This window comes from Anguilla rostrata, chromosome 12 (assembly GCF_018555375.3).
Source record: "Anguilla rostrata isolate EN2019 chromosome 12, ASM1855537v3, whole genome shotgun sequence".
NCBI classification, from domain to species: domain Eukaryota; kingdom Metazoa; phylum Chordata; class Actinopteri; order Anguilliformes; family Anguillidae; genus Anguilla; species Anguilla rostrata.
In genome coordinates, this window is record NC_057944.1 from 10639900 (window position 1) to 10654568 (window position 14669).

The 14669-nt window shown below is 39.8% G+C and overlaps 2 protein-coding genes and 1 long non-coding RNA gene across 8 annotated transcripts in view; 2 read left to right on the top strand and 1 right to left on the bottom strand.

Moving 5' to 3' along the window:
- Positions 1 to 4112, top strand: part of LOC135236029 (transcriptional regulator Erg-like) — a 31548-nt gene extending 27436 nt beyond the window's left edge. For all 4 annotated transcript variants that reach the window (XM_064302174.1, XM_064302172.1, XM_064302170.1 and 1 more), the window contains one exon: positions 1249 to 4112. In XM_064302174.1, the coding sequence (XP_064158244.1) occupies positions 1249 to 1760 (512 nt within the window). In that variant the 3' untranslated portion in view covers positions 1761 to 4112. The remainder of the gene's footprint in view (positions 1 to 1248) is intronic.
- The window catches only part of LOC135236031 (uncharacterized), a 42040-nt gene that overhangs the window by 1476 nt on the left and 25895 nt on the right, over positions 1 to 14669 (bottom strand). The window lies entirely within an intron of this gene.
- The window catches only part of LOC135236030 (G protein-activated inward rectifier potassium channel 2-like), a 34049-nt gene continuing 31856 nt past the window's right edge, over positions 12477 to 14669 (top strand). Inside the window, exon 1 of one of the 2 annotated variants that reach the window (XM_064302175.1) lies at positions 12477 to 12958. The gene's annotated coding sequence lies outside the window, so the exon portion shown is untranslated. Of the gene's footprint in view, positions 12959 to 12987; positions 13854 to 14669 lie in introns of those variants that run through there. The other variant, XM_064302176.1, reaches the window with a different exon arrangement.

Here is a 14669-nt window from a genome sequence, read left to right on the forward strand (position 1 = left end):
GGGGGCTCAGGGAGCTCAGCAGCCTTAGCTTACCCTGTCCACACACTCTACAATGTGTCTGAAAAACACACATCATCCCACCACTCCTATAACTCTGCCTGTGTTGTGTCACAACACTTTCATCTGTGTTCTGTAACATGCGTCAGTAAGCATGCTTTCAGGACCAGCTTTGAAAAGCCTTGCGGGTCAGAACCCGGGCTTAAAGTTCTCCAGCGCTGCGCCGAAAATCTATGGCTGATTTATGAAATATATATTTGACTTGTAACGCAGTTTCAATAATGCAGCAGCAACCACTGCACGTGGATTTTCGTTTAGGGTGTCTTAACCAATCAGGTTCGGCCGTCCAACGCAATATTCCAACGGTCCGCCAGAGGAGAGCATAGAGACCACCATGGCACATCTGGGTACTTTACGGTTCATGCCCTTTTGGGGGAAAACTATGCAAGAGACACAGCAACACAAAAAATTACTATAGGTTATAAATAAATAAAAAACAACATAAGATATATTTGTGTACTATATATAACTAAAATATCTACCGATTATTACATTGCTATCCAGGATGAAGCGGGCCAGATACAAAGCAAAAATTTAATTTGATTGGTTTGGCGGGATGCTCCTCTCCCTCATTTACCTAGCTAGTGAAATGTTTCCTTACCTCCGACATGTCAGTGTGTTACTGAGAGTGCAAAGTAGTTATTTCTTTAACTATATACTCATTTTCTTCCTATTGCAATTTTGAGAAGTGTAAAACAGATCACACTCAAGTGTGAGTTTTCGACAGTTGCTTAGGTCACCTGCATGATTTTATTTACAAGCCCAAAATCATGAGAAAATAAGACACTGTGCTCCTCTTTGAACCTTAAATTTCATTTGTTGTCAGAACAGATGTTGTTCAGGCTAACAGATATCATGCTGAAGATATGAAGTGGTCCTTATCTCCCACAAAGAGGATCTACTACTCAAATGATGTGGGAGTTGCGGACCACTTTATATCCTCATATGAATACACCCCCGGGGCCAGCACCCCTACACTAATTGAGGAAGGGCTTATAGTGGTGCCAGCTGCTCACTTCAAAAAGACATCATACTGACCCAACTTTTTCCTCAATCGCATTGTACACAAATAATCAAACTGATCCAACTGTCTTGACTTCATGTACTGTATAGAGGATGATGATTATGTAAGGATGGTGAGAGATGGTTAATAAGTGACGGTGATCTCCTAGCGTCTCCCTCCCTCCGCAGGTTCCGGTCAGATCCAGCTGTGGCAGTTCCTGCTGGAGCTCCTCTCGGACAGCGCCAACGCCGGCTGCATCACGTGGGAGGGCACCAACGGCGAGTTCAAGATGACGGACCCGGACGAGGTGGCGCGGCGCTGGGGCGAGCGCAAGAGCAAGCCCAACATGAACTACGACAAGCTGAGCCGCGCGCTGCGCTACTACTACGACAAGAACATCATGACCAAGGTGCACGGCAAGCGCTACGCCTACAAGTTCGACTTCCACGGCATCGCCCAGGCGCTGCAGCCCCACCCGCCCGACTCCTCTCTCTACAAGTACCCCTCGGATATGTCCTACATGAGCTCCTACCACCCCCACCAACAGAAGATTAACTTTGTGACCCCCCACCCCCCGGTCACTTCCTCTAGTTTTTTCGCGGCTCCCAACCCTTACTGGAGCAGCCCCTCAGGGGGTATCTACCCCAATGCCCGTCACCCTGCCACGCACATGCCATCCCATCTGGGCACTTATTATTAGCCTGGAATTTGCATGGTGGTGTCTATTAAAAAGCAGATGGAACCAAGGGGGTAATGAACAGCTAAACACCCTAAAAATGGGGTTTTGCTTTGGCAAAAAAACAAGGCAAAAAGCAGGAAATGTGAAGGAAAGATGGCGGAGGATTAGATTTAAATTACAGGTGTTGGAAAGGAGCAGGTGACCAGGATATTAATTTTGGAAGGGAAGAAGAGGGTGATGGATTTTTGACTAGATAAACCTATTGGTAATTAATGGGGAAATGAGCAGGTCTCTGGTAATGGGGGCAGTGTGGATGCGTTGTGCTGGAGTGAAGGAAAGTCTGACAGGTGGCCAGAGAGAGAAATGTGATGTCATATGGTCTCATTAAAAAGAGCATCAGACATTCTACAGTAAAGTCACAATAACCGAGTGGAGAAATATCCATTATATCAAAGCATTAAAGGACTGTATTTACTGAAGTAAACGTATCATATGCAAAGAAAATGTGGAAGAAATAGGTGGAGAGAAGGCATGGGCAAAAGCAGAACTGTAAAATGGAGTAGCGCTGTGTATTTGGAAAGGGCGGAGGAGGTAGAACCTGTATTAAACTGTGGAAGAGAAAGAGAGTATTGAGCCAAAAGACAATGTGGGGACATTGCAGAAGGAACAGAAGGGTTCAGAAACATGGTTAATGAGGATATGAAAACTGAATAGTACTGAAATATGAACATGATATATGCCTTTATAAATTAACTGCCATATTTATTTGTTTTTTTACCACAGATAAATGTATATGGCATTACCAAAGGTGATAAAAAAAGCCTTACACTTGACTGTTATTCTTAAGAGTAAATGTTTTCAGAAGATTTTGTGTGCGATTTAGAGAACTGGAATTGCGAGTATCAATACCATTAGACCTTGACGTGTTTTGAAAGTGTGGGAGAGTTTTGTCGCCATGGGCTTTATCATGAAAACTGCCAAAGAGATTTCATAAAAATAATGTTTTTTTTTGTTTTGCTTTTTTCCTGAGTCACGAACGCTGTGCGTTTGTTAGACTGAAGCACAATATCAGTGTTATTTCTTTTTATACTATAGATTTATATTGTAACTTAATGCATTATACACTACGAGTTGAGCTCAGCTAGTCAGATTACAGAAATGATAGTAATATAGGAAAGATTAATGAAATCATATAAAAGTCAACAATAGACAAGGAAAGTACTGTGGCCTTGGATTTTTAAAATGTATGAAAAACGGTATTTTTCTTGAGAAGACCGTTGCTGTGAGGATTAGGGTTTTATGGGGAAAATAATTTGGACGCACACAGACACCCCTAGCCCCACCCCCATTCACACTGTGCATACCATAAAATAAATATATTACAGGAAGTTTTACATTTTACATGCAGTTACAATTGTAATGGAATAAAAATCTATTTAAACAAAAGCTTACCAAAGCAATCAATCAACATAATAAACGGATGTTTCAGAAAACAGAATTAACCTCTCTCAGGCTTTAGTAGACTATTTTCCTAAAATTCACAAACAGAATACTAGTGATTGGCAAATGTTTAGCATATGTTGTACAGTGACTACCAGTCGCAGTCATCTATGATAAAAGCACAAAGAATTATGAGCATTACTAGTTCGGCAACATACCCATATAATTCAGTAGGCACCATGGTGAAGGATAGCGTTGGCTATGGAACTAAATCTGTAGGATGTGTGATTGTTTATCCGTAATGACTTCAATGGCGACTATGTTGGCTCCATTTTATTGTATTGATTGTACTTTATAGTAACTTTAGTTTGGCATTGTTGTGAATGACTGCTGTTGTTGCTACTGCCAAAAAATGTAATTTATCCATTCCCTAAAACTGAATTTGCAGTACTGTGAGCTGTTCAAAAGAAAAATTCTATTGTAAGAAACATTGTCTATATTTAGATTATATGATAAATTTAGTAGTTATTTGTGTTGTTTTACTATTGTAAATCTACAGTAGCCAGATAGTAGTGTGTGTGTGCGTGTGTGATTTAAAGCATTCCTGTGGGTGCCCCTAAATGCCCATGCAACAAATTGAGGAAAGAGTCTAAAAGCCATTTACATATCCCATGAAACCTGTTTTTGTGCAGATAGTATTCAGTTATTACAGACATTACCAAATGTTTATGTTCAATACTTCTCAAGCTTTCAATATGGGTATGGATGCTCCCCCCCCCAACCCCAAGAAGCAAGAATACCCACTTCAAATCAGGGAACACAGTACTGGAAAACAGATTTTTCTCAAAGGGAAGGGTACACAGAAAACATATACTATCAAATTTTGTATGTTTTTCTATTGTGCAATTATAATAAAGTATTTTTGAACCAAAATGTGTTCCTTTTTATTTTAATGGTGACTGAAGCGTGATCAAATGTGGGGCTTCACTGACAGCACAGGAGTACAGAACTTTTCAGCTGTGTGTGTGTGAGAGAGAGAGAGAAAGAGAGAGAGTGTGGTGTGTGTGTGTGTGTGCGTGAGAGAGAGAGAGAGAGAGAGAGTGTGGTGTGTGTGTGTGTGTGTGTGTGTGTGAGCATGTTGTGTGAGTGTATTTGTGCATGCTCCAGGAGTAGCAAGCTTTGTTTTATTCCCAGTCCCACTTTGAATCAACACATAATGTACCTAGATAAGTGCACTTGCCACAAGGCCCCTGGTCATCTTGCTCAAGTGCAAGACTCTTTATTTCTCTGTTGTACTGTGTTCCTGCTTTGGTAACGAAAAGCTTGGAATATTTGTTTTGTTTGCACAAATATGAGAACCCCAAAAGCGAATTTGTCTTGTTTGTTAATTTGTCTTGTCTCCATTTTGTGCTTGTCTTTATCATTACTGCACGGTACCCTTCTCATTTTGAAGCTACTTGTCTCTTCCTCTTTTATTGTTGAAGCACGTAGTGTACAATTTCGGACTGCTGTTCTTTCTCCTTTCATACTGTGGCACAAGGTGGTATTCAGCACACCTTCTCTCCACAGACATCGTAAATGCTGTGATTGTAGCTGGGCCGTCAGAGAGCGAGTTGTGTTAGCCTGTGGGTGGTAGCATGCAGATGCATTAAATGGCTAAATTATTTCCCTCTATGGGGCTTTATACCATTTAAGCCACAGTGCACCTAAAAGCTGCCTCCCCCAGCCTGGGGCCAGCGGAATTTCATTGGACGAGCATTCAGTTGGAAATGACCATTCGTTGTGGATGGGGGGGGGGGGGGATTTAATAGTAAGTGCAACATTTTTAAATATGACCACTCATAGTGAGTGCTTGGCATGTACTGTTCAACAGGACTATCAGAAAATCAACAGCATTCCTATTGTAGCTCTGTTCGTAACGCTGACTCCCTTGTGTTCTGTGGCAGAGAAGTGAAGTGGCATAATAAATTGATGTGAACATGTGAACAGCTCTTCAAAAAACCGCTTTAAAGTTGTTATGATAAGTGTTCCCATAAATGAACCGCATGTTTTGTGTAAATGAGAGAATGATGGTTGTTATATTTTATGTATAATTAAGAGAGCTCAGGGCCTCGCTAAGCAGCGATGAGCCATTCATTTATAACGCAATTAACTGAATTCCCCACTGTTTAACGAACACTAGATTTACTGAGCAAATGCAGGTGTTCTGTGAGTTATTTCTTGTGATTTGTGGGGAATGAGTTCTGGTTTTAGAATGGCAGAAGAGGAAACTGCATTGTGCAAGATATCCAATGTGATAATATGATTACAGTGAAAATTGTCAATGAAATACCAATATGCCAATGCTTTTCTGAACCCTGTCTTGTGCAAAGAAGCACATTTTAGTGCCTGTGGAAAACTATTACACGTCAGATTTATTTTTTGGTGGTAACTGTGGTATGTACAGTGAAAAAGCTAAAACTAAAGGGAAACCAAGAAGTAAATTATACTAATTCAAACTACAATCACTTACCTCTGCATCTACTGCATTATTTAATAGATATCAGTAGAGTGGTGTTTTAGAGGGATCATTTTCTATCCCATTCAACTTATTTTTAACACTTTTCCAGACAGGACATTTAATTTAGCCATAATCATTTTGCCAAACAAAACAAACAAATAAATAAATAAATAAACAAATAAACAAATAAACAAATAAATAAATAAATAAATAAATAAATAAATAAATAAATAAATAAATAAATAAATAAATACAATCTGTAATCCTGGAGCAGATGATTAAATTTGGAATGAATATCCATCCTTATGCTTTGCGACAGCTCCAGAGTACGCAGATGGACTCAGGAAACAGCTGCGGCAACGATAAAATAAAGCCATCGTTCATCCGTAGGCCTGGTGAAATATTTTCAGCGAGCCAGCCCCAACGCTACCAAGCACGACACCCAGGGATTAATGGCCTCTCCTGAGGAGGCCATAGCTCTTGATCTACTGCAAGGCGGTAGAGATGTGTTGGCACAGGTGGGTGGATGCTTGCATCTGTGTGTGCTTCTGTTTTAAAGGTGGGAGGAAGGTCTGAAATAATCACTCGGGTTAAGTCTGGTGATGGTGAACAGTAATAGCAAAGCTTTACAGATGAAACCTGCTGTCTGAAAATTTAAAGAAAAAAAGTCAGTCCTCGCCAGCCTATGGAAGGCATATAACCTGAGGGCACATAAAGCTCAGATACACCTTCATAATTTCACTGAAGCCTCAGCTTGCCTCAATAGAGCATTGTTCTGCGTCGAAATAAATATAGTCATATCTATTTTACAGATACATTCTTGTTTACCACCTGTTTTTACAGGATAGAAATCATCCTCGCCAGATACAGTGAGATGAGATCCAAAATAAAAAAACACATCTATAAAACTGCACCGTTTCCCCATTTGAGGTTACAGTACATAAACATGTTCCCCTTGGCGAGATTCAGCTGACGTCACCGAAGAAAAGCAATACCAAGGTTGACTCTAGTTTTTTAATGAGCCCTGCTGGCTTGTCTTTTTGCTTCACTGTATCTAGGCTTTTTAGCATCTGCCAACTGCAGCAAACTTGCAGCAAACACTTCATTGGAATCTGATCTCAAACCACAGGCTCTGTAGCCACACCCACCCCTCCCCACACAGAAAAGAGCGCCATGCCCAGAAACGTCCCGAGCACATTTTGGAATAACAAATACAAACAAATCATCATGAAAATGGTATGTTTTGGACCTGAAGAGGTGCAGGGCAGGTACACTTTGCCATGTTATGGTTGGGGATACTGTTATGGTCCTGTTTGATTGACAGTCTAGAGCTCGTTTTCAGTCCAGCAAACAGATTGCCCGCAGGTGGCCCCCAGCAGGTGGCCTTCTCATTGGCTGCGGTCTGCTCGCTCCATGGATACAACCATGAACCTCCACTGTACAGGGTCCTTGTGTGCACACTATGACACATACACCCATGTGGGCACACACACACACACACACACACACACACACACAACACACACACACACACACACACACACACACACACACACACACATACACACATACACACATACACACACACATACACACACACACACACACACACACACACACACACACACACACTGCCTATAAACCTTGAGGGTTTTGTAAAGGGTCCTCACACTCCCTGAACAAGCGACTACCATTTTACACTGCTAAATGGCTCATACTCCTCAGCCCCTATTCCAAGAAAAAGGAAAGAAAATAAATTAAATATTCACACGGGGTATTTCCATGAATTAATCATTACCTCGGCACTTGCTGGGCAAGGTTTAATCCCACTCTGGTGAGTGGCAGTATAGAGTGAGGGGAGGCTCTCCTGCTTCACGGTCACATTCGCTCACTGTTTTCAGCATTTCTACTCATCCGTTCACTGGTTTCATTAGCACAATCGTAATGTGGTCGAATGAGCTCGAGGGACAATTTTGCGCACTTCTTTCCTTCGGCGAACTAGCGAGGCAAGCACAGTGAGGTCACAGATTTTCCAGTTCTTGCCAATGGGCTGCTGGCTGCATCAGTGCAGAGATGCATAAAAATGAATGCATGTGTATGTGTGTCAGAGTGTATGCATGTGTGTGTAAATTTGAGCAAGTGCACAAGTCTATGTGTAAATTATTCATCTGTGTGTATGGGCGTGTGTGCAGAATATTGTCTGCTTTACATGTAGAATTTCCTATATCAAAAGTCATTGTATATCATTTGTGATACTGTGAAGGTAATTACATTATATATTATATTACATTTATTTGGCAGATGTTTTTATCCAAAGCGACGTACAATAAGTGCATACTGAAGGTCATTGTAACAACTACAAAACACAAGTCTGATAAGATAAAATACTAGGCCGCAGGAGGCAATTCACATTTTTGTCAAAGCATATGAAATGGCCTTTTTCACAAATCAAGAAAGAGTATGACTTCATTTCTGCAGTTCAGAATATAAACATACAGAGCAAAACTGTGACATTTAAAGCAGGATTCACTCAGATCTTCATTTTTATTGTTAATCCGATGCTAAATTTTTCTTATTGAAAATTATTATTGAATATATCGCATATTGCCCCAGCAAATGCTCTGGTATGAGGGGCAGCCAGAAAAATTATTTTAATACTATATTCTCTGTGTCTCTGCACATGGTATTTCAGATTTTAACATTTTCACTATTATTTTTTTACGTATTACCATAAAGAATGGGCAAGAAATGACTGATTAAAAATTCATAATTAAAATTAGGTACAGGGAGCAGTCCCTTCATTGCATGAGAACTTGGTTCAATAAAAGCAGCTGTTAGAAAAGACTCAAATGCAATACAGTCTTAGAAAAAAGTTATGATAAAAGTGCATCTAAACAAACACTTATAACCGGGGTGGTGCCCTTAAGGTAAATAAAATTGTACCCCTTGACAGCAAATACATAATTCATTTGTAATTTTTTTGCTTGTAAAAGGTACTTATTAGTACTCTAATAGTACATTATTTCACTTTCAGCATACATTTGGCAAATCTGTTCCCTGAAGAGCAAAAATGTACCTCCACTGCACTTTTATTTCTGAGAGAGTCGACAGAACTGTCTAGTGGTGCCACACTGACACTCAACACAATTTGACCGAACAAATACACTTCAGGCAGCACTGAGGCACCAAAATCGCATTGTTCTGCTTGGTTAACTTCGATGCAAAACATAATGAGCGTGAACATTGATACTGACATGCCGATGTAATGATTTATTCTTGAAACAAAACTGTTTATGGGTGATACAGCCATTATGGTACAAGTTATTGCTGTGAATAACTGTAGGTACTTAATCCATGACCTGCCTCCATTTAAATCAATTTCCATAACAGCTCTGTGCAGGTCCTAAAATTGATTTCTAATTGAGAGAAACGTGCTGCAAACGTGCTGTGTTACTTTCAAGCAGAACTAATGAACATTTATAAGGAGGGTCTTTCCAGTATTAATGATTTTCACCCTCCTCACCAATAGTATTAAAGAGGGGACTGAATCTGAAACTGAACCCACAGAAACTGAATCACCACTATCTAAGTCATACTGCTTCTGTGCATGCAAGTGATGGTACATCCTGTGGTGCCTTATATGTACATTGATTAAATTTTCATAATCATAAACTGATCTTGCCAGCAGATCTCCTTACAGATAGATGGGAGACAGAAGTGGAGATGGATAAAGAGAAAGACGGCAAGCAGGAGATAATTTTGCAACTGCTGAATCCATATTTGATTAACACTGCAGTTTTGCAGTTCAGTCGAAAAGGATTAACGCAGACTCTCAACCGGTCTTCAGAGATGGAACATCATTTATGGAGGTATTTTTGTATCAAAAGTCACAAATATGTAAATGGTTTCACAAATCTGTAAATGGGGTTTCACAAATATGTAAATGGGTTCACAAATATGTAAAATGCGAGGCTCAGTTGCAGTAATGGCCTAATGCTAAAGCTTTGGTGGGGACATTCTTCCAACCAATCAGATGATCATATTCGGATGACATTTTACTGCCATTCAGTGGTAACATAACATAACTTAACATAATGACGAGAACAGGTCATTCAGCCCAACAGTACTCGCCAGTTTCCTGAATAAATTGTACCTTTTGTTCTGTCTACCTACAGACTAGATAGTATCAAACACCATATCAAGCCTAGTCTTAAAGGTTCTGTGTCCACTATGTGTCACTGGAAGACTATTCCGCACAATGACTCCCTACATCAATAAATCTTCCTAATGTCTGAACGGAATTTACCCTTGTCCTCATTTTCATTTATGGCCCCTCATTCTTCGAACAGAACTCAACTTGAGTGTGGGCAACACTTGCTCCTTAGCTAGAAAGAGTGCCATGGCTGAACAGCAGTCACCACTAGTTCCATCACGGGTAATCTTCAGTCGCCATCACATTGTGTGACATTGACAACAAATGAATAACGTTAGTTTATCATAATTTGCTTGCTAGCTAGCTACCAGTATATTTACATGCATTTGTCGTGGTGATTCCGAGGGTAGATAATTATTTTTCAGAGATAATAAATAAATTTGTGACATACAGTATATGTGACAAGTTACCATGGACACATGTTTCAGTTTCATCCAGATTATAGCTACATGTGATGGAAAATATCAGATCTAGTTTAATGGTTCACTGGGATCAACTAAAGTAACTTCTGAAATTATACATTTAATCTCTACACCATGGATATTTGCATGCGTGTTTTTAGCACGTTGTGCACCCTTCCTTTCGAAAGGTCACACTTCTGAGTCATCTACAGTGTATGGGGTGCGGGGGGGGGGGGGGGGGGGGGGGACTTTAACTATTTTGGTTGGCCTTTGGTCTGAAGAATTGTGAGGAATTTGAATAACTGTGATATTTCTCTAGGGAGTATCTGTATTTGTATAAATATGTTCAAAAAAAGGAACTTAATATTCCTTTTTTGAGCATTTAATGCCATTCATTACCTGTATTGTTTTTTTATTCAGCCTTCTTTTCTCTTGTAATTCTTGAGGCACTGTATATCAAGTATTCAACCCTTGGTTCATAAACTGAAATGAAGAGCTGCCCAAATTGTGCTGTTGGTAGCCTTGGACAGACATTTTCTCACATATTTAATATCCATCCTAAAATTTCTATTCATCTTAGCATTACAATATTCCATCTCAGCTATGGCCTACAATGGATTAATAAACCTGACACCCTGCTGCGACAACTTACAAAGAAAGAATTATATTTGATTATAATGGAATTATATTAACACTCTTGTGATGATGGAAAGATTCCTTCACAGTATAAATGAATGTTTAATCTGGAATACTCTGTTGAATTGCACTGAATTGAAATACCTGTTGAGTTTTTATGCACCTTAAGCTTCTCCAAAATGTTCAAAAGATAAATGATTTAATTCTTTCTATCACTGTTAAGCATAATACATAATAAGCATTAAACATAATAAGAACATTACACGATGACTCACTGCACTGGTTTACTTTAAAATGGTTAGTGTCCCCTGTTTCAAGCCAAATAAAACCAGGAATCCCCCGACGCACCCCCATAATGGTCACCCACAGACCATTGTACACAAGTACAAGTATGCAACAGGGAAACACAACAGTACATGGCTCAAACGGGAAACAGGGAGAAATACAATGCCGCGGAGCTTTTGAGATTGCATCAACAAATTACTGTAGAAAATGGCAAAATACTCTAGGTCAGGTATAAAGAATTTTACAGGACAAAGTCATACTGTTTTATGACTTATGTAAGCCTATAAGATATTCTCTTCAAGCATGCAAATAAACACTGGTTTACCCATTCCATAACCAATGCACATCATACAAATATCAACAGGCTGCACCAGCTATTGTCTGCATGATATAGGACTTCTTGTCACCTATCTCGCTGTTGCTGCTAATACTATTCATGTTACTAATGTTATCCATTATATTTTTATAATAGGAATATATATTATAGGAATCGGCCTCAACACCTTCCCCTCCCCTGTCTCACCCCTCCTCCCTCCCTCTACGAGCTTCACAAGCACAAAAGTGATCAAATCTGACCCCCACTGAGTGAGGTGAGGGAAGGAAATTCTGCATTGCTTCCTTGGTCAAGATACTGTGCAGACCATCACAGGGATCTGTTCAACCGCAAAATATCAAACAAAAGGAGCCACATCTGCTTTTAAGCTTTCTGTCAACAATGTGGGTTGTTATAGATGTCTTACAATGCCTTTGGGGAGATATGGGTCAGTCAGTGCCATTTACCGTAAATTCTCCAGCATTTTGGACATACAGTAAATGACAGTCCTCAGTGTCACACCAACCCAGCTATGACCTACAACCATCTAACATGATTCATACCAAAGCCACCGCTTAGCCACTTTAAGATATAAAGTATTCTTCTTATTTCTGTTTAAACTATTTAAAAATAGTTTTCCCCCCTTCATTAAAAGTTTTTTTTTTTCACTACTGGCAAAATTGCTGCCAGTCCTTTCACTGTTATTACAGGATTTTCTTTATTTTTTCTTTACTGTAATGTTGTAAGTCAAATACATTTTTTTGAGAATCGTAGTCTTTAAACTCTGAAATCATTACTTCTGTCCATTCTGATTTATTAGTGTTATTTAACTGGATAAATAACTTTTCCAGACTGATGTAATCTGAATATTCACATTCACTATCCTCCCCATTGAGAGAGAGAGAGAGAGAGAGAGAGAGAGACGAGATGTTTTCCTTTTTCAGCATGCGGCACTATTTGCTGTCGTATTCCCATACAGCAGCGCTTGGCACAGGCCGTTTTATCTTGGATTAAATTGATTATAATTCTTTTAATGTATGGATTTCGTGTCCTTTCATAGTGAGATCCTTCACTTCACGTGCATTTCTCGCTGGGAAGAGTTATTTCTCTCCGTTACCCGCCCCAGTATTGCTATCACCCCCGAAGCACTGTTCGCACAATCTGGATGACTGTTTAAAGATCCTCTTTTGTCGGTTTTTCTTCATTTTTTGCTGATAAAATCCTGAAGCATGTTGATTTCAACAAGGGGAACCTGGAAAGTCAAACTCGACGAGTCCCCTCCTGCCCTTCCCCCCCAAGAGATATGAAAAACAGTTAAATTAGTAACGAAATTGTATTTATCGGTTTTATTCAAATTATCCACAATCGTGAATCCGGGCGCTAATCCAAGGCAAAGGACCATGATCGAAAGGAAACGGTGCTATGAAATAGGTGGGTAAACGCGCTCGTTTCTTGTCTTTCCCCTTTCCCATTTCAGATTTAATTTGTGGACTATGTTTATTTCTTCTGAGGGCGATGAATTAATGAAGACGGTATCACATTAGTATAGCGTGGAGGAGTCTGTTGCGTAACACCAGCATGCAGTCTAGTTTTATTAACATTGTGTATTGTATCCGTTCCGGCTATGTCGATAGTTGCAAAATCCGAAGAAATCACTTCGGGGGTTTAGAAACATAAAATGGGTAAATAAAGGTGCACAAAGGTCCATCAGTGGACTGAACAGGTATTGAACTATGGCCATTTATTGCGTTGCTTCGGGCGATTTGAATTGTGCTCATAACACTTCTGTAGTCATCGTCGAGCATGATGTGTAATACATTTCAGATAGATTAGTAAAGATATAGTAATCTGAATTCTCTTAGTCAGCATTAATGATTACCCTGACGTGACAAAATTTGGAGCTGAATGCACCTGGCGTTAAGTTGAAGAGCTATCACGTGCTCTTTGGTTTAATTTTAGTAGCTAATGAAGCTTTTAATGAACATATTGTCAAGTAGGCTATATTAATCAAATATAATGTTTCACAGTCCAACCATTTCTAAAACATAATTACTGATATTTAGACATTTTCAGTGTGTAAGACTAATTGTCGTTGCGATAAGGACTTTGCTAATTAGGAGATGCACATTATCAATAGGCTACAAAAGGGTTTCATCTCCATGGCGACCTGAAAATCTCATTCAAACCCAGAATGTGCGTAGCTCGTGGAAGGGAGTCGTTCCGTTGTGTGATGACAAAGCGGAAGGGAGAGAAGAAAGACCCCGGAGAACTATCACTGATGGGCCATCAAAATGTTTCACTTTCTTCAAGAGCGAAATAATGTACGGTGAGTGGATCGAAGCCACGGCGGTGCCAGGCCTTCTGATCTTAGAATATGGCTGTGGACGCGTTCGTTTTAAACAGCCGCAGGTGTAAAATAGGCTACTCTACTGCATGTCACTTACATCGGCGATGCTTAACTTTATATCCGGACGAGTGTATGATTCGTAGGCCTAATTGTGTTGCAGCACTGCGTTTGCCAACGGTGCGATTTCCCTTTTAATCTGGCGTGACTAATTCTGATACGGTTAGCTCCCGTTTAAACACTGTAACGGTTATCATACATTCTGCAACAGCCTGCATATCCCCCACTTAGAATTTTCTAGGGACAGTGTAACTGTTTTTATAATTATTGGTTGTAGCTTATGAATTTCAAAAGCATCTGGACCGTGAGTGTGGGTAAAGAGCATGGAAAACAAGTGGTTCATGTTGGAAAGAAACGCGGTCTTGCTCATATCCACTTGTTCACCTGTTGGTGAACAGGACACAGAGGAGCAAATAGTGACAATGAATCACCGTAACACGCAGATGCATTCTTTTAAAAGGCTAAATATATCGACTTACATAACGATTTCTGGACGCATTTCTGTTCGAAGTAGTTCTCTATGTAATCTATGTGACGAACACAAAGATTATAGGCTGCTATTAACGATCTCATGGGTGAACGGTTGCAAGATGCAAGCGACTAAGTCTAAAAACAATACTCTTCTCCACAAATACTGATTGTAGTGTTCGTTTTGCTTTAATGCGTTTCAGAGATATCCTTCAAACGTAGCCTATAGATGCACATAGGTATACAGAACCTTGGACAGCGAAAAGGGGA